Raw genomic sequence first — 19557 nt, 5'->3', positions numbered from 1 at the left:
TGTGTGGGATCTGTTCCTGGATCTCAGGGTTTCCTCTTTATTGATTCAATCCCCAGCTGTGCTGATGCAGCCTCCTGTAGGTTCAAGGGTGGGCAGGGGATGAATTTAGTAAATTGTTGCACGTCTGCAAAGGTCTTTCTCCTACCTTCATGCTTACTTGATGTTGGTTTAGGTGGAGAATTCCAGAATTCCTCGGAATTTTGAAGAGGTTGTTCTCTTAGCTTCCAGTGTTGCTGGTGAGAAGTCTGATGCATTCTGATTCCACTCCTCTGCACATGGCCTGTTATTTCACTCTGGAAGTTTTAAAGGTGGTTTCTTCATCCCAAATTTGGTAGGATTCTCCATTGCTTTGCTTTGGGGTGGGGCTTTTTTATTCACTGTGCTAGAACTCTCAGGACCTCTTTAAGGTGGAGGCTCACCTTTTGTTCCATTTTTTTATTTCTCTTTCTGGATATTTCATTAATTGGATGTTGTATTGATTCTTCAGTTTTCTTAGTTTTTTTCCCCTCTAGTTAACCTCTTCATCTTTGTGTTTTACTTTCTGGAAGATTTCCTCAACTTTCTCTTCCAATATATTTTTTGAATTTTTTATTTTAGCCGTAAGTTTTTTATGTCTCAGCTCTTTACGTTGTCTTAAATTGTTCCTTTTAACATGTTTTTCACAATATTCTGTTCTTGTTTGGTGGTTGCAATGTAGTCACTCATCCTTCTGAAGATATTAACTATAGATTTGGTTGGTTGTTCCTTAGCCTTCACTGTTTCCTCATATTATCTGTACTATTTTCAAGTTCCCATTTTCCTAATAATTTGGGCCCTGTCTTTCATATTTGAGACTCCCCCCAGTGCCTGGTGACCCTTTGTTGTCAGGTGAGAGTGAGGCCCTAGCTCCTGGGGTCAGAGTCCCGCGGTGGGGTAAGGCCTGACGACCTGCGGGCTGCACAGTGGGTGATGCAGCAGGGAGCTGGCTTCTGTAACAGGAGGCGACACAGCCTGTGGGTGCTGGTCCTCTCTCTGGAACTGTTTAGTTTCTCCAGAGATGCATCCTTTCATTGCCAGCATTTAGAGGGTACACCTAGCTGCCGAGGTACCAGAAGCAGGAAGGAGGCTGAGCCTGGAGGGGGCCACCATTCAGTCACTGTTCACTGTGCATAGTTACCCCCTGCTTTCACCCTGGAGTCTTACTTCCTCCTTCACCTCCTTCCCCATCAGTCTGGTGTTCTGGAGCCCTGAGCCCTACTGGTCCCGTTTCTGTAGAAAATACTTCTGAAACAGGGGTAGGGATCTGGGAGTCTAATGGCTTTGTTTATAGGCCTGTTCCCGTCTGCCTGTCTCAGCCCTAAACTCACACCCACCCACCTCCAGGCCCTCCACCCTCATCCCAGGGGTATCTGGTGGCTCGGGGCCCTGGGGCATCCGTCACCCCCTCCACTCTGCTACACCCCAGACCTTCCACTTCCCACGCCTCCACACGTCCGATGGCATCTCTCTCGTGTTGTACTCCTCTCTTGCTCTTTATTTTAGTGGCCTGCGCCGGCCTCTTTATTCCTACCAAGGTGTCTTCTCATTCAGAAAAGGGAAAAGTCTAGCAGTGGGTGAGAGGAGGGAATCATCATTTTCAAACCCTGGAAACAATAGCCTTGATTTAGGGTACATAACACCCCTCGGTGGAATTTCCAGTAGCCTGGAAAGCCCTTCTGAACCGCCTGCCTTTTCTTGGGAGGTTGGACACAGCTCCCTTCCTTCTGAGTCCCAGCCTTTCAGTGTTCTGCAGTCTCTCTGTTTTTAAAAATTTATCAAAAATACTGCATTTATTATAGAGAAACCACATAGGTTCCCTTATTTCTTTGTTCCTATAGTATCTTTTCACATTTTAATGGTTCTGAAATCAGGATGCATCTTAAAATAGGTTTGTGCATTTTGATATGACATTTCTTTTTTTCCTGAAGGAGTGTTCTTTAAATCCATGGGTGATTCCCAAATGACTACATCTTAGAACTGAGGAAGTACAATAAAAGTACAGTTTGGGAAACAAAAACCTTTCAAACATGGAACCCATGGGAGAAAACAAAGCCAAAGGGATCCTTGGGAGTGGGAAGTTGGGGCCACTGCTTCAAATTTCATGTTTTCTGAGAAACTTTATGTCTGACCATTACGGGAGGAGATGCAGACAAGGCCTGATCCTGTTCCGTCGTGTTTCTTTCTGTGAGGGTGACATCCTTGGAGCAGACGTTCCCTGAGATTGTCCCCATACCATTCTTCAGATTTCAGGTCAAACATATCTGCGTATTTAGAATAAGGACCTTTCTTTTCCCTTTGTTGCACTTGCTAACTTACGATCATTGGGTTTGAAAGAAGGCATTTTTCTTTTGCCAGTTGGCCTTTGGGCTTTCCAGAGGCCCCTCAGAGAGCGTGGCCGTTGGGGCTCTGGGACCATGCCAGTGGAGCCACCCCCACCCCCCTGCCCTGCGCGTGTAACAGTCCGAGGTCGTGGGCCTGCTGTGCAGTGTGGACACGGGATGCGGCTGCATCAGGGCCATTTTGTGTAAAGAATGAAGGTGCTTTCAGCAGTTTGTGAGAACGGCCTGGAGCTTGTCAGATCAAGGACGGCTTCCCAAAGCCTAAGCCTCAGAAGGATGAGCAGGGAGATGCCCGGAGTGCCCTGGCGGGGGCAGGGGTGGCCGCTGCAGAGCTCGTCCCCAAAGGGGCCCTGCTCCCAGTCTTCTGGGGGATCCCCCGTTGGGGTCCAGCCTGGGTGTGGGAGGTTGATTAATACTCTGACCTGTTAGGCCGCTGAGGGAAGAATCAGCCTAGGCCCTGATGGTCCGTTAACGAGTATCTTGGAGAGAATGGGGAGGCCGCATCCTGGCCGGCCTCCATCTCCTGTCCTGTGTCCTTGTGAACTCTTCCCACTAGCCCCAGCCCCGCAGTCCCACGCACAGGTCCTGTAAGACTCAAATCAAGGCCGGCTTCATCCTTGAATGCTGCTTAGAGGAAAATTTCTGCAGCTGAATACGAGAAGATGGCTCTTTAGACTATAAACAAGCAGCTGAGTCTTTTTAAATTTTCCTATCATGCTACAGTTTCCGACCTTGACTACCACTCACAGAGCTTGTGCCGAGAAGAAACAGTGCATCTCCCAACTCCCCGCCCCCGCACCCCCCCAGTGCCCAGCAGAGTCCCGGTGACGGCAGCCCCTGGCCGGCCCGGGTCCCGGACGGAGCAGGAGGCCGTGCCAAGCTCACGGCGGGCGGTGCCCCTTTCAGGTGGCATTTCACGCCCCATTGGACTTTTTTCTGCACCCTATACTGTCCCCCGAGTAAGTGGTAATGAGCAACTTAATTTGCTGACTTCTCCAATCCCTTCTTGGTCCATGACAACAAAATTTGCTCTTTTCTCATTAGAAACACTTTTGTCAGGGTGTCTTTAATCAATGGCTTCCCCAGGGACAGTATTTTTAGAAGTTGTTATTTTTCACACTCTCCCTTTACCCCTCTTGGAAAATCTCTTCCCAGGGCCTCATGAAATGGACTAATGAGATGCCGCTCGAGTCCAGGCTGGAGTTAATTGGTGCAGGTACGAAGAAGCTGCTCACACGCCCTCGGCTGCATCCTGCCTCACCTGCTGTCCTTTTCTCCATCTCTTTGGTGTAGGTTGCACAGACAGCAGATGGTGTGGATGCTGACCTCTGGAAAGACGGCTTATTTAAATCCAAGGTTACCAGATACCTCTGCTTCACAAGATCATTTTCTAAAGAAAATGTAAGTCTTAGTGGTTTTCTGTTTGCTAAGTGAGCACAAGTCATTTACATTCCTGTTTGAAATCTCCTCTTTTTTGGTTGTGGTTTAGTTTCATCACTATGTTAATTTATCTGTGGTTTTAGTGAATGGGGTAGAATCAGCAGCCTGTGCTGTGTTTCATTTATTAACAGTATTATTAACCACATACCCAAGTGTACAGTGAATTCCATTAAAACGTGTTCTCCGAAGGAGACTAGGAGATTTCTCTCATGGCTCTTGTCTGCCAGCCTTTCCTCCAAGTAACAAATCACAGGGTAGTACGGAGGTAAGTGTCTTCCAGGGGAGCTGGATTGAAAGCTGACCAACAGATGGGAGCATAGCTAGAAGGATGCCACGCGGTCACCCCTCCCCCAGACATGGCCTTGTTGACTTTCTCCCCCAGTCTCTCTGACATATGACATTTCATTGTTTCTGCAGGTAGGTATCCACCACACAGGCAGATTTCTTTTACTGGGTTGTTTTTAATACTTAAGCCCATAAATTAGGAAATTTTAAAGACATCGACTAAAGCTCTTCCAACAAAGTATTCTAATGGGTGGCTTAGAAAAAAGAGAAGTGGCTTTTGTGAGTGTCCACCCTGTGTGAGGCCTGTCCTGGGCACTCTGCAAATATGCCGCTTCTGTCCTCAGACAGGCTCTTGAAGTACTAGCTCCTTTCTGACATCAGGGAGTTTTCATGCTTGTCCAAGGCCACCTTTCTTCCCTAACTCCAAATAGGGAGGAGTCAGATTTTCATTTTTAAGGCGACATTTTATTTTGGGCCTGAGTGCTAAAAAAAAAAAAAAAAAAAAAAAAAAAAAAAATTGGGTGGGAAATATTTTTATTTATTTTTATAAATTTTATTATAACAGTAATACATGTTCATGATTTATAAAGAAAAAATCAGGTTCAAACATTCCCATTCAGAAGCATGGAAGGGAAAAGGCAACAGTCTTTCTCTCCATCACAAACCCCACATCCCCATGGTCCTATCACTGTCCTCGTGCGTCCCTGCACACCAGTCCTTGCTGGCTGTGGACAGTCACACAGTTCTCTGGCCCGCACTCTCTTCCACCAGCCATTCCTGTTGTTTGTTGGTAAGTCTTTGTTAGGAAAATGATACCTAACATACGCAGGGAGAACTCATTGCTTTAATTTTTTCCCCACTAATGATGAGAGTAATACATGCTTGCCGTAAAGAACAGAGTTTCTGGTGGAGTAGGGGAACGTCCTGGCAGGTGAGCCTGCGGTGGGTCTGAGCAGGTCCCTCAGGTCACGGAGCAGCCGAGGAGACCCTAGGAACAGGTCTGAAGGCCGGGTTGCCCTTCCAGACGTGGGGCTCGTGATCTTAGGGGTAGTGCCCCCTTGGCCCTATCCTTCCCTCCTGCGTCCACATCCACATACAGTTCACTCTTGTCCCCTTTGTCCCTGGAGCTTACCTAAACCTTTTTTGAAACTAGCCGTATTCTTAGCTTTTGTCACCTCTTTTCTGCCCACTGGCTACCCTTTCTGCAGAAGGTCTGTGTGTTCACTGCTGTTGAGGGCTGTGAGGACCAACTCCTGAGGGTTGAGCATCTCGTTCACACCCTCACTCTGCCTGGTGGTTTCATATGTTCACTCCTGGTCTCCACTCAGCCTCAGCCTCTCCTACTGAAGAGGACCGTGGCCACAGAGGACAGCTACGATCTCATTGGTCATTTCTGATTTCTGTTTTTGTTGCATTTCCTTGAAGGCCGTGGGGTGTCGGTACTCTAGGCCAGAAGAGCCCCTGATCCCCTGGAGTGGGGACAATGACAAGTCTCAAAATGATGGAGAGAAGCCACTGGGGCTTGTTAATTTTAGGTGTCACGGGTTAAGTGGATGATAGAAAATAGACCGATTTAGTCAACATTTGTCGAACATTCAGGAGATGTTCCTTGAGTGCCTACTATGCGTGTCTTGCTCCATGAGGGCTGGGCAGACGTGGGTGTGATGAGGGGACGTAAGATGAGGACAAGGGCAGTGGGAGAATCCTCTGCCCCTCTTTTGAGGCAGTAAGGAAATTAGGTGCATTTTATTTTCAGAAAAAGAATGAATGGGTCCTATAGTGAGATCCAGAGGGATACAGCTGACGAGGGTGGCAGGGGCCCACTTGCCAGCCCAGGATTAGAGCAGGAATAAGGCATATTTTAATGTTACAGCCAGTCTATCCCAGCCCTGCTGTCAGAGCCAAGACTTTGCATGACATGATTTTCTACAACTGCAAAGGAGGGATGTGGAATCTCAAGACTGGACAGATTCTTAATTAGGTGACTTGAGACTCCCTGTGTAGGAGTCTGGGGAGGCTCCTCTGGAACCTAAATTCCTTTCCCCCAATAATGCTGTTAATACAGAAACCTGGCTTTGGAGTGACATTGCTTCCTGGGGAAGGATTGAGATTAATTGCACTTTTCATGCCCTGTACTTTCTGCATTACCTGTAATAATAATGTACATAGATTAGGTAGGGAGGATATTAAACAGAAGAATTTATGAACATTTGAATATTAAGTTGGTTATCTGTGGCTACCTTAAATGCAAGGTTGTCAAAAATAATTACAGTATACTAGCAAATACTGGCTACCAGAGACAATATAAATACCCTGAGTCAGTGCATATTGGGCTTTTGGCATGAATCATTTGCTCAACAAGGATTGGGAATACGTTCTTCATATTTATGAGGAGGAAATGAAAGAGAGCACGGGGTGGGGGAGGGGAGAGGAACAAGCAAAATTAATGGTGTCGCAGACTTGTTGTATTAAACCCGGTGCAGTGGCAGCCCCTGTACCGAGGGACCACACTTGGGCTGCGGGAAGCTCTGACAGTGCAGGCTCCCGTTCCATATGCACAGGAGGGGTTTTTTCATGCTTTTTTTAATGGCTGCACCACTGATGTTCTGGTTTTATGATCAGGGACATTTGTAGAGTGTGGAGTGTGAGGTCGCTAAGTGGTTTGCAGTTGACTTCTGTAAAACCCAACTTGTCAAGTAGAAGACGTTTGAGAAGGATATTGATGAACACCCATCTATCTATGGGGCAGGAAAACATACCCAGTTGTTAATTTCTCAATGCAGAAAACAGTGATGACATGGAAAAGCAACTGCCATGAAAAAAAATTATGATAGATTAGATCAGGTGATTCTGAAAGCAGCTGATGCTTGCGAGTTGGGTTAATGGTTCAGACCCTTCCTCCACAGTCAGAGATTTATTCCGCATCAGTGAGGGTTCCGCTTTCCACTTGCTGCGCTGGTCTGTGCATTGTTTTCCTGAGACCCAGCTACCTGAAATGTAATAATATTAAATCCTCAGCAAATACCATATTTCTAGAGAAACGGTTTTGTGACCACAGTGCCAAAAAACACTGGTCATAGTTTACACTTGACATTTTGACCTTCATGGCTAAATTTCAAGAATTTATTTCATTTGTGTACTTTTGGTTTATAATACATTTATTAACTATACTTTTAGTATATCTATTGATATTGTTTAGATTCATCATCCAAGCAAATCCAATTTGATTTCTGATTCTGAGTGGCCCGCCCAGTTAAAAATGTACCAAAAAACATTAATTTATTCAGCAGATAATTATTGAGCCCCTACTCTGTGCCCAGATCTAATGCTAGGCTTGGATATATAGTAGTAGCAGAGATAGTTTTGGTCCTCATGGCTCTCAAACTCTAGTGGGGAAGCAGATATTAAATAAAAACCTCACAAATACGTCATTATAAATTGATATGAGGGAAAATTGAGAGTGCTGAGAGAGGACATAACGTAGAGTTTAGATGATAGGAATTCCCTGATTGGCTTTCAGGGATGGTGTTGGCACTGTGCAGGATGGGGTGGGGCACAGAGACAGAGGGGCACGCCCTTCTCTGAGCAGGACACCTGAGGAGTTGCTGTGCAGGGCAAGGTGGTGGGGTCGTCCGGGAACGCAGAACAGGTAAACTGAGAGTGTGCTCATGGGGACTTGTGGGGATGAGGTGCTTCTGGAAGGTGAGCCTTCCAAGTGCATTGCTAGTATCCTGACAGGAGAGATTTGGGATCAGAAGGCATCATTCTTTTTTTAACTGAAGAATTTAATGAAATCTCCGAGGTGGGCCCACATATCTAAGTTGTAGGGTACATCGCTTTAGAGCTTGTTTCCAACTTGAAATGTGGGCTGCGAGTGCCAGTGCGTTTGCAGAGAATTCTCTCTTGGAATTACAGGATGGCATGCTGTCTTCGAAGATATTTTTGCACTGGTTACGGAAACTGCGCACTGTGGACCCCGTGCACTACCATACCACTAAGTAGAAGCTAAGCTATAAGAGGCCCATGTGCGTGTCATTTTAGAAGATGTGTACTATCAGGCAGCAGGGCTTTTCACTGTGTATTAGTTTATGATTCGTGGGGTTTTACAGAATGTGTCTAGCCACCGAACTGTGTGTCAATATGCAGACTGGCGATCACTTAGGAGTGTGATTGGTTCTCTGTTAGGCTGAGATGCAGCTCTCCCTGTGCAGCGACCACCCCAGGAAGGTGCTCTTTCTAATAAACCTGCTGCCCCAAGAGCTGATGTTCAGGGCTCATCTCGCTAACCAAGGCCACATCTGAGTGAGTGGCTTTGAGGTTCTGCAGATGAAACTCCTCCCCGGGGGCCACCAGAGTCCCTGTGTAACTGCTGGGGAACATTAAATGACACCTACTCTAATTAACCTGCTGTCGTAAAGCTGCACGAGTCTTGTGTTAAATATGCATCTTGAAGCCAAAATGGCAAACCCACCACAGGCGTGTTCAGATTAATCATCTGTATCTCTTTTCTTTCTTCCCAAGAGCCATTTAGGGAACGTGTTAGTGGACATGAAGCTCATCGACATCAAGGACACTCTGCCTGTCGGCTTCATCCCGATTCAGGAGACGGTAGACACACGTGAGTCACCCCTTACTACTTCTTGTCACGATGAGAATTTTCTTCCTCCAGGTACATTTTTAGACATTTTTATGTGCACTTCTCTTCGGAAACATTTTAGGAGGCCTTACTGCATGCCCCAAATAAACCCTGCTGGCTTTTGACATATGCCTGACTTGGTTCTCCAAGGAGTTTTCAGTGTTCTGGGTGGCGGCATGTAAATGAGCAGAACGATGCTCCCTGCTGAATCGGCTCACTCAGGAAGGGGACAGTGAAACCGGTTATAGTTTGTCCTTAGCCCGTTCTCCAGTGCTGCTGAAGCCAAGCTTGGCATGAGACCCAGAAGCAAAAGGAAAAAACCAAAAGCACACAGGGAACACAAGTGCAATAATATCCCCATTTTTGGCTCTTGGAGCACACAAGAAAAGTCAGAAGCAGAAAGACTGCAACTTAGAGTCCTCAGGATTCGAAATTGAGGGAAGACTCTGATCCCTGAGCAACACAGAGGGGAAGTGAGCGGCTGACACGTCAGAAGCTTCTTCAGGATCCTGGGGCGCTTCGAGGTTCTTGTCGTGCACACCAGTTATTAAATAGAGCTGGAAACCTCTGGGTAGTTGAGCCTCCTCATTTTGATGTGCTATAACTTGTTTTATTTTAAATTACTTATGACCAATGTTAGGATATCCACAACAGTGATGCAGTAAATAAAAAACAAATACAGAGAATCCTTTCTTTATGACACATGATCCATTTATGAAACTCTGCATTTCACTTTTTGTCACACATACTTTATTTTTCCATAGTTAGCCCCATTTTGGACCTACTTTTATTTATTTATTTATTTTTTTGCTGTTTTCTTGCAAGCATTTCTTATGGACCAGACTTTCCATATTTACACAGACCCCCACATAGCTGTTATTTTAATGAAACAAGTGGATTCCATTGTGTAGCCTACTTTTCTTAATACTCTCCTCACTTTTGGACATTGGGCTACTTTTGTTTGTTACTGACGTGTATTAGCTAATAATTGTGATAGTTGGTATTTAGTATGTCTTTACTGTATGCTAAATGCTCTACATACCTGATCTCATTTAATCTTCAGAAGACCCCTGTTTGGAGATGGGTATTATTATACCCATTTCACATATGAGAAAAATGAGGCACAGTAACTACTTAGGGATTAAAGAGCTTATCCAAGGTTACACATCTAGAAGAGGGGGAATAACTAGATTACACACACAAGCGTGACTCCCCACACTTTTAACCATGGTGCCACTCTGTAAAAGCATGTGTTTTAAGCACCTTTTACCAATAGATTATATATATTTATGTATTGGAGCTTTGGGATAACAGCTTTCTTGAGGTATAATTCACATACCATATAATTTACCCATTTAAAGTTACAATCCAGTGGTTTTTAGTATATTCGCAGAGCTGTGCAACCCTTACCACAATGAATTTTAGAACATTTCATCACCCCAAAAGGAACTGTACCTGTTAGCAATCACTCTCCATTTCTCCCTAGTCCTCACCTCCCTACCCCCCTGCCAGCCCTAGGCAACCACTAATCTACTTTCCGTATAGATTTGCCTATTCTGAACATTTCATATAAATGAAATTGTATAATCTGTAGTCTTTTGTGTCTGGCTTCTTTCACATAATGTTGTCAAGGTAGGTTCATGTTGTAGCATGTCAGCACTTCATTCCTTTTTTTATTGCCAAGTAACATTCTGTTATATGGATATACTATTTTGCTTATCCATTCAATTGATGGATATTTGGGTTGTTTCACTTAGGGTTATTATGAATAATGCTGCTTTGAACACTGATGCACAAACTTTTGTGTGACCGTATGTTTTCATTGCTCTTGGGTATATACCTAAGTGTGGAATTGCTAGGTCATATGGTAACTCTATATTTAACTTTTTGAGAAACTGTCAAACTGTTTCTCAAAGGAGCTATACCCTTTTACATTCCAGCCAGCAGTGTTTGAGGGTTCCAGTTTCTCCACATCTTCAACACTTGTTATTGTCATTCTTTTTAATTCTCACCATCTTAGTTGGTATGCAGTGGTCTCTCACTGTGGTTTTGATTTGTGTTTCCCTTATGGCTAATGATGTTGAACATTTTTTTATATGCTTATTAGCCATTTGTAATTTTCTCTGGAGAAATGGCTATTCTAATTCTTTGCCCAATTTAAAATTGGGTTTTCTTTTTATGATTGAGTTGTAAAAATGTTTTAATATATTCTCGATATGTCCTTTAGCAGTTATATGATTTGCAAAAATTTTCTCCCATTCTGTGGGTTTTCATTTCACTTTTTTTTCTTTTTTTAAACTGAGGTATAGTTGATGTACAGTTATTCCATTTTTTTGATGCTGTCCTTCGAAACACAAAAGTTTTTTATTTTGGTGGAGTTCCATTTATCTATTTTTTTTTCCTTTGTTGCTCATGCTGTTGGAATCATACCCAAGAAACCATTGCCAAATCCAAGGTCACCAAGATTTATGCCTGTGTTTTCTTCTAAGAGTTTTATAGTTTCAGCTCTTCCATTTATGTCTTTGATTCATTTTGAGTTAAAGTTTGTGAATGGTGCAAGATAGGGGTTCAGGTTTATTCTTTTTTTAAAAATTTTTTTATTGAAGTATAGTTGATTTAAACAAATGTATCCTTTTGCATGTGAGTATCCAGTTGTTCCAGCACCATTTGTTGAAAAGACTGTTCTTTCCCCCGTTGAATTGTCTCAGCATCCTTGTTGAATACCAGTTGACTGTAAGCATGAAGGTTTGTTTCTGGTCTCCGAGTTCTCTTCCATTGATCTATATATGTCTTTCCTTATGCCAGAACCACACAGTCTTGGTTACTGGAGCTTTGTAGCAGGTGTTGAAACCAAGTGGTGTGAGTCCTCTAACTTTGTTCTTCTTTGTCAGGATGATTTTGGCTATTCTGGGTCCCTCAAATTTCCATGTGACTTCTAACATTAGTCCGTTTCTGCAAAGCCAGCTGGGATTTTGATAGGAATGGTGTTGAATCTGTAGATCAGTTTGAACATGTATAGATTTTGAATGATTTCCTTGTGATACGTTTACAAGTACTTGAGGCTGCTGGGTCATACGTCCTCTACGGCCTGCTCCTGACCTTCCTCTACAGCAGAGGTCCCCAAGCTTTTTGGCACCAGGAACCGGTTTCGTGGAGGACAGTTTTTGTCGGGGTGGGGGAGGATGGTTCAGGCGGCAATGCCAGCGATGGGCAGCGGCAGATGAAGCTTCGCTCGCCCGCCCGTCACTCACCTCCTGCTGTGCGGCCTGGTTCCTAACAGGCTGAGGACCGGTGCCGGTCTGTGGCCCGGGAGTTCGGGACCCCTGCTCTGCAACGGACTTCTTCCCTTCAAGCACCCCATGCTTTACCCAGACCGAGCCACTTACTGTGCTGTCTTCATGCTCCTTTCTTTTCGGACTCCATGTGTTTGCATTGTTGTTTTCCCGGCCTGAATGCCCCTTCCCTCAACTCTGAATATCCACACCCCGTGTCTTTCAAGGGTGAGCTCAAGACTGCGTGAAACAGCCTCTGATCCCTAGATGTGAGTCTGAAGCAAGCTCTCTCTCCTCTCCACAGTCAGCCACAATGGATGTGCGTCTACTGTAGGCACTGCAGGCTTTGGGATATAAAGATGAGCCTAGGAAAAGAACCCACAAGGAGCTCAGTCTAGCGGGTGGCTGTAATCAGTCGGAGGTCAGGGTCCCCATCTGCCTTCTTTACTGCTTTTCAACTGCCTGGCACAGCACACATGTGTTGAAGGGTGGGAGGAGAGTAAGCAAATGCCAGTAACAGTGGTGGGAAGCCAAAGGGGGAGTGGTCGATTCTGCTTCTGAGTTCCCATCTTTCTCTCTGTTAGGACAGACTGCACCAGGCATCATGGGAAGAACTTAGGCTTTGGAGTCAGACTCGCCTAATACGGAGTCTGGCTCTGCCACTTACAAATGAGGGACCCTGGGCAAATGACTTCAACCTCCTGGGCCTCAGTTTCCTCAAATGGGGGGGATATTTACTGTTTTCTTCATGTATTTGCTACTTACTTTCTTCGAGGGCAAGGTCCGTGTTTAATTCATCTTTGAATCGCCTAAGGTACCTGCCGTACACAGTGCCTTGATCAGAGGATGGGCTCAATAAAGATAAGCTTTATTATCCTCTGTTGCCAAATTAACTTCCAGGAATACCAATTCATGTTGCCACTAATGATACCGGCTTGTACCTGTTTTCCACCGGCCTGCCAGCATAGGCTTTGCACTTTTTATTTAGTTTTACTATCTAATTTTATTTAACTTTCACTTATTATTTATTAGCAAAACAGTATTTTCACAAGTGTTTGCTTGCTACTTTTGCTTATTCTTATATGAATGGTCTCCTTAAGAACCAAAATTGCCTTGTAGACTTTTTGTATTAATTTCCTACTTTTCCCCTGTGTTTTTCTTAGTTTTAAAATTTGCATTGTCGTTCGTTTTTGACAACTAAGTGGCTTAAAATGTCTTTATATTGATATACTATAGAGCCAAGGGAGTTCTCATTCGGCATTTCCCTCTCAATTTGTTGAACCAGTTGAGCGAGGAGGCCCAGGCTGAGTCCTGGTGTAGCTGCCGTGGGGCCCCAGTGATCCTGGGAAGTCCCCCCACCATGACTGGGGGTGCACCGATTGCTGCCCCATGGACATTCTGAGGTCGGGTCCTGGCACCTCCAACAAGTGTCTTATCACACAAGGAAGGGTGAGTTTAGGGTCGCCTATTCATTTAGGGTCCTGCGGTCATTCCTGGAGCCTTTACCCAGGGACAGGTGAGCTCAAGCTGACCAGATAAACCTGTGGTCAGTTCTGTGATGCTTGAGAGCATTTAGGGTCCTGATTTTATCAAATCAGCCAGAAAGATGAGACGCCTGTAATTAATTTAAAATACGGTTTGTTGCAATCTGTATAGCACTTAAAAACTGGAAGACTGTTTGTTTTAGTAAAGTGCTGTGTCCTTTCTCTGTGTTCATTAGCGTGACTGAACACATTTCTGTGGACTCTGTATGTTTGCTTAAAATCAGGCCTGTGTAAGCACGGGTAATTAGTGGCTCCATCTCTTTCCCCGAGTTTGCTGTAGATGGAAGAATGGAGCAGAGAGCAGCTGGCAGAGCAAGTACATAAAATACCTGCATCTTAGTTTACTTGGAGGAAAGGTCTCTCCTCCTTCACACTCTCAAAGGCCTGATCTTATCAGCTCATAGTTTTTGAAGCTGCAGGGTTGCTGCGGACAGTTTACCCCCAGTTACCACCACTGCCTTCTTGGATACAATATTTGGGGTCTGGATTCAGTATCTAGTATTATTACTCATAGCTGGTAGATCTGGTCTAGCCCTCAGTTTCCTCACTAGGAAAAGAACCCACAAAGTTTCTGAGTTTCCTTCTGGTTCCCCCAAAATATCAGCACCTGATTCTAATCTCCCCTTGGCAAAAATCAAGACCAGCAGCAGGACTGCACTTCCCTCTTTATCCTGCTCCCTGATTTAAATGCACTTATTTCCTGCCACAGAACTGAAAGGTCTTGAAAATCAATGCCAAACACTGACACAAATTGTATGCCAGAGGCTTACTTACAATAATACGGTAAGGGGCTCCCCTGGTGGCACAGTGGTTGAGGGTCCGCCTGCCGATGCAGGGGACACGGGTTCGTGCCCCGGTCTGGGAAGATCCCACATGCCACGGAACGGCTGGGCCCGTGAGCCATGGCCGCTGAGCCTGCGTGTCCGGAGCCTGTGCTCTGCAACGGGAGAGACCACAACAGTGAGAGGCCCACGTACCGCAAAAAAAAAAAAAAAAAAAATACAGTAAGAACATCCATGGCTGTTCTTTACTGAGCACTTACTGTGTGCCAGGCACTGGGCTAAGGGAAGCATATGTGTCATCACATTTCATCCACCCAGTGTCCCTATGGCCTCAGGTTTCATTAACTCCCTTTTACCGATAAGTTAAGTCACTTGCCTAAGATTATGGTGCTGGATAATGGTGGAGTTGGAATTTCAACCCAGATCTATCCAACTCATGTACTGAATGGCTGCAATTGATTGAAAGTCATGTTTAAAAACCACAACTGAACAAACAAAAAACATGTGGGTGGTTGTTCACCCTTGGCAGTTGCTGGGGTACCAACTCATCACTCTAGGACTTGATAAATAAACGAATCCCATATTTATCTCTCCTCTCCTATAACAAAGCATGTTTCAGGGAGACCAGGTAGTTGAACAATAAGATGTTTTTTCTATAGAAAAATTCCAGCTAATAAATGCAGAAGGAATGACAGAAAATCACTATGTTGACGACTTTAATGAGATTATGAATCTAGGCAACAGTCATCAGGGGATGAGAAAGCCTCATGAGCATGGCTGTTGGGGACTTTATAACTGAAGTACCAACAGCAGTGGGACCTACCGAGGGTGGCCCAGCTGAGCTCCAGGCCACATGTGTGACACCGTCGGATGTACGTTGCATCACCTGTGATGTGCTCCTGCCTTATCGGAATCGAATCGAGCCTTTCACTCTGCCGGTTTACAGGAAGTACAGGGGGTGACCTGAGTTCTCCATCCTGTCAGTGCCCTGAAGATAAAGGGAAGGTGGAGAGGTTGCCACAGAACAAAAGAGGCCTAACAACCAAATGCAGTGCACAGACAGTGTTTGGGTCTTGGTCCAGACAAACCAGCAGTTAAATGACACTTTTGAGATGATGGAGAAAACCTGAGTGTAGACTCTTGGATGATATTAAGGAATCATTGTTCATTTTGTTAGGAATGATAACAGTCATGGTAAAAAAAATAATAATAATTAAAATAAAAAAGCCTGCCATGGATACCTACTGAGATACTGGTGGGTGACATGACATGGTGTTGGGGAGTCATTCTAAATCTCCAGCAAAGCTGAAGGGGGTGGAGGAAGGAGATGAAACCAGGTCGCCCATTGTTGACAGTGTTCAAACCGCATGATGGGAACATATGGATTCATCTTACTGTTCTCTCTGGTTGGGGGAATGTTTGAAAATTTCTGTAATAAAAAGTGAAAAAGGACTTCCCTGGTGGTCCAGCGGTTGAGACTCCGTGCTTCCAACTGCAGGGGGCCCGGGTTAGATCCCTGGTTCGGGGAACTAAGATCCTACATGCCATGTAGCGTGGCCAAAAAGTAAAAATTTAAAATATAAATAAATAAAAAAAATTTTTTTAAGTGAAAAAGAAAAAAGACCATGTAGTGAGATGTGTTGACACTCAGGGTGTCCGTGTGTTTGTATCTGATGGCTGGAGCAGCGAGCAGGTTGTAGTCGTGGGTTTATTCCAGGATGCTCCTTGCAGGGGTGTGTGTGCCCTGTGGGCCCCTTCTCGGCAGGGGTTGTCGGGGGTCAGGCCCCAAATGCAGAGCAGGGTGACTGGGCCTGTCCACCGCAGCCCTGCGTCCAGCCCTTCTTTCGGGCGACTTGGATGGCTGGTCACTTCCACCGCCGGGAAGGGAACGTGACAGGAGACATGGTGTTGAAGACAAAGATGTGGGCACCTCTGGAAGACTCATCCCTTTTCTTGTCCTTTGCTTCAGAGGAAGTGGCTTTTAGGAAGAAGAGGCTGTGCATTAAGTTCATCCCACGGGATTCAACCGAAGCTGCCATTTGTGACATTCGGATCATGGGCCGGACCAAGCAGGCCCCTCCTCAGTACACGTTCATTGGGTAAGTCTCAACAACCCCAGTCTCACCTCTGCCGTCTGCCAGGAGTGCTCACGTCACCCCTGGGGACTGGGTCCTGAGACCTTCTGTGCGACCCGTGGGCCCCGCCGTCTGCCTCTCATCAGCCTCTGGCCTTAGCTCTCCTTGCTGCCCTCCCTGCCTGGGAGGCCGCTGGTTCAGGACACCACGCTCCTGACCCGTATTCACAAGTTCTAGAATTCATTCGCCTTGGTCTTGATTGATCTCACTGGGGTCCCACGCACCCTGAGCCCATCGCTGCTACCAGGAAAATGTCAATCTCTGATTGACCAAGTCTGAGCTGAAAGTGGGGTCAGCTCCACTGAAACTCAGGCACTGGGAATGAGGGGTGGCTGCTCCCCAAATACGGAGGGAAGGTAGAGAGTCAGAAGAGGGATGAAGAGATGCTGGATGTCCAAAAGATAATAGATGTTCACCCATTATACTCAGTCAACTGAAACTCGGGTCTCTCAAATTAATAGTGTGGTTGAGGGTTTTCGGCCTCTTGGCCATGTGCCTCTACCTGGCCGGCTTTGCAATCTTCTTGCTTATCCCTGTGGGTCCCTACATCATGGATGTGTTCTCCTACTTGGCTTTTGAGGTTGGCCTCCTGGATCTTGCTCATTTGAGCCCAGACCCTCCTCTTTACTTGAAAAGCCATGGCCTTTCCTTGAAGGCTGCTCACGGACTGGGTGATAGAGAGAGAGAGATAGAGCTGCGGTGTTTGCTTGAAGCACGTGGGGAGCGGGTGTCACAGAAATAGAGGTTATTTTCATCTTGGTGCACGATAGCTTGTTTGGACTCTTCAGCTATGGAATCTGGTTCTCTGTCTCAAGATTTTGTGGTCCTTAAGAAGGACTCGGACTTCCCTGGTGGCACAGTGGTTAAGAATCAGCCTGCCGATGCAGGGGACATGGGTTCAAGCCCTGGTCCAGGAAGATCCCACATGACGCAGAGCAACTAAGCCCGTGCGCCACAACTACTGAACCTGCGCTCTAGAGCCTCCAAGCCACAACTGCTGAAGCCCGCGCGCCTAGAGCCCGTGCTCTGCAACAAGAGAAGCCACTGCAATGAGAAGCCCGCGCATAGCAACAAAGAGTAGCCCCTGCTCGCCGCAACTAGAGAAAGCCTGCGCGCAGCAACAAGGACCCAACGCAACCATAAATTAATTAATTAATTAATTAATTTTTAAAAGGACTCTATGATCATACCCTTTCTACACACACAAAAATCCTGTTTTGCAACATGGTTTAAAGTCATTATGGAAACAGGATTATGGAAGTAGAAAATAGGTAAGAAAATAACCATACTTCAGGTATCTTAGAAACAGCCATTTACATACAAATAGTAGAAACCAACAATTTAATAATTACTACATGTATTATGTATATTCAGTTGCTATGTGTATTCAGTTCTTTAAAATTACACACTATGCTACTTTAAAAGATTCAATTTTTAACCAATTTAAACAATTCTAAAGAATAGATTCTTACCATTTGTCTTGGTAATCAAAACTAGAATCCTTTTTTTATATCATTTTGAAAAGATTGCTAAATAAAGTGTATTTTTGTTTCATCTTGGGGCAAAATTCTTTTCCAGAGGAAGACAATTCCAGTGTTATTTTTAAGGAAAGAGAATTCAGTGTGCAGAGCTCTGTCACTTTTTCTTAAAAGTGGGCACAGTTTCACAGGTTACTTTGCAAAGGTCTGGGGTTGTCAGACTGGGAACAGCTCCTCCAAGGCCTGACTATGGCCTGATACCGAGAGGTGGCAAAATCAGTGCAGCTGATTGGAATCAACCATCTGATAAGACACGGCTGTGGTTCAGAATAGTGTGGTGTACTGAGAGGCTACCAGAAGAATCCTCTGAACAAATCTGTTCTCATTTTTTGGAGGGATGATCTTCCTCTACATCCCAATGTGTAGTTCTGTGCGGCAGCGGAGCAGTTGGACGTTGATGTGTCTAAAATAATCCTGTTACAGTTCCTGCGAGTATGCCTGTCTCATAAACACTTGTGACCGGGGGGCATGGGGCCGGGCTGCAGGGGTGTGTGCAGATCAAGTAACAGGAACCCTGACGTGGCATCCGTCGGGCCCCGTTGTCACCACCCTTAGTTGTGGTGGTTCATGGGTCACGTGCCTCGGGCTCTGTGAAGATGTCTCCGAGACTGACCCTGAGAATGAGGCTGACTCCAGGTGACACCAGGCAGTGAGGAGCTTTATCCTGGAGGTGGGGGGCAGGGGGAGGGGCGGCGGCACGGCATGGAGCTGGGTGGGGCTAGTTCTCCCCATAGCTAAACACCAGGCACACGTGTCAGCCCAGTGCCCTATCTGTCTCGCCCTAACCACACAAAGAACTTGAAGCAGATGATCGCACAAATACCCACAGTGAAATGGCGGAATACAAAGAATTTTGCAGACCGAGAACCAAGGAAAATGTTGATAGCATATAGTAGGAAGGCAGGCCCAGGGGCGGGGGAAGAAGATGGCCATGTCAGACGGGCCTGCTGAGTTGGGACAGTTGCCATCACGTTAGGCTTTGAACTGTGATGCCCAGAGCACAAAGGGAGGTGATGTTAACCCACGTTCATGGGCGAGAATCGATTCCCTGGCGTCTGAGGCTATGATTCTCTTAAATGAGTTGGTTTGCTTTGTAGCTCAGGTAATTTTATGTTCAACGGTGCCATGAAGATTTCTCTTTTCTCCTAAAGGGAGTTGAACAGCATGGGGATCTGGTATCGAATGGGCAGGGTACCAAGAAATCATGACTCATCTCGACCCACGACGCCTTCCCAGTCATCAGCTGCTTCCACCCCAGCCCCCAGCCTTCCCAGGTGAGGCCCTGTCAGTGGCATCTTGTTCTGTTATGCATTGTCACACAGTCGCGTGGTCTTGGGTCCCACTGGGTAACATCTTAGAACCCCTCTACTTGGTATCTGCGGAAACAGTGCAGAAGCGATATACCTTTAGAGGAGATTTTACAAAGCCGGTTAGAAGCCTTTGCATTACATGAACGTAAAAGCCATTCTGTAGTCTATTGCACCTATTCTGCAGGCTTCTAAAATAGCAGAATATGCAACTTAAAATGGGCTTGTTATTCTAAAGAGCTCATAGTCGCACACAGACAC

At 45.6% G+C, this 19557-nt stretch overlaps 1 protein-coding gene across 1 annotated transcript in view; it reads left to right on the top strand.

Annotated features, from left to right (window-relative positions):
- MVB12B (multivesicular body subunit 12B) overlaps positions 1–19557 on the top strand; it is a gene marked incomplete at both ends in the record, with an annotated part of 189834 nt that overhangs the window by 53991 nt on the left and 116286 nt on the right. Inside the window, 4 exons of the mRNA XM_079705982.1 lie at positions 3651–3758; positions 8604–8700; positions 16286–16415; positions 19141–19263. Of these exons, the coding sequence (XP_079562108.1) occupies positions 3651–3758; positions 8604–8700; positions 16286–16415; positions 19141–19263 (458 nt within the window). The remainder of the gene's footprint in view (positions 1–3650; positions 3759–8603; positions 8701–16285; positions 16416–19140; positions 19264–19557) is intronic.

The sequence above is a fragment of the Hyperoodon ampullatus genome, assembly GCF_949752795.1.
Source record: "Hyperoodon ampullatus genome assembly, chromosome: 6".
Lineage (NCBI taxonomy): Eukaryota > Metazoa > Chordata > Mammalia > Artiodactyla > Ziphiidae > Hyperoodon > Hyperoodon ampullatus.
The sequence above is the reverse complement of the archived record's forward strand: the minus strand, read 5'-3'. Positions and strand labels throughout refer to the sequence as shown.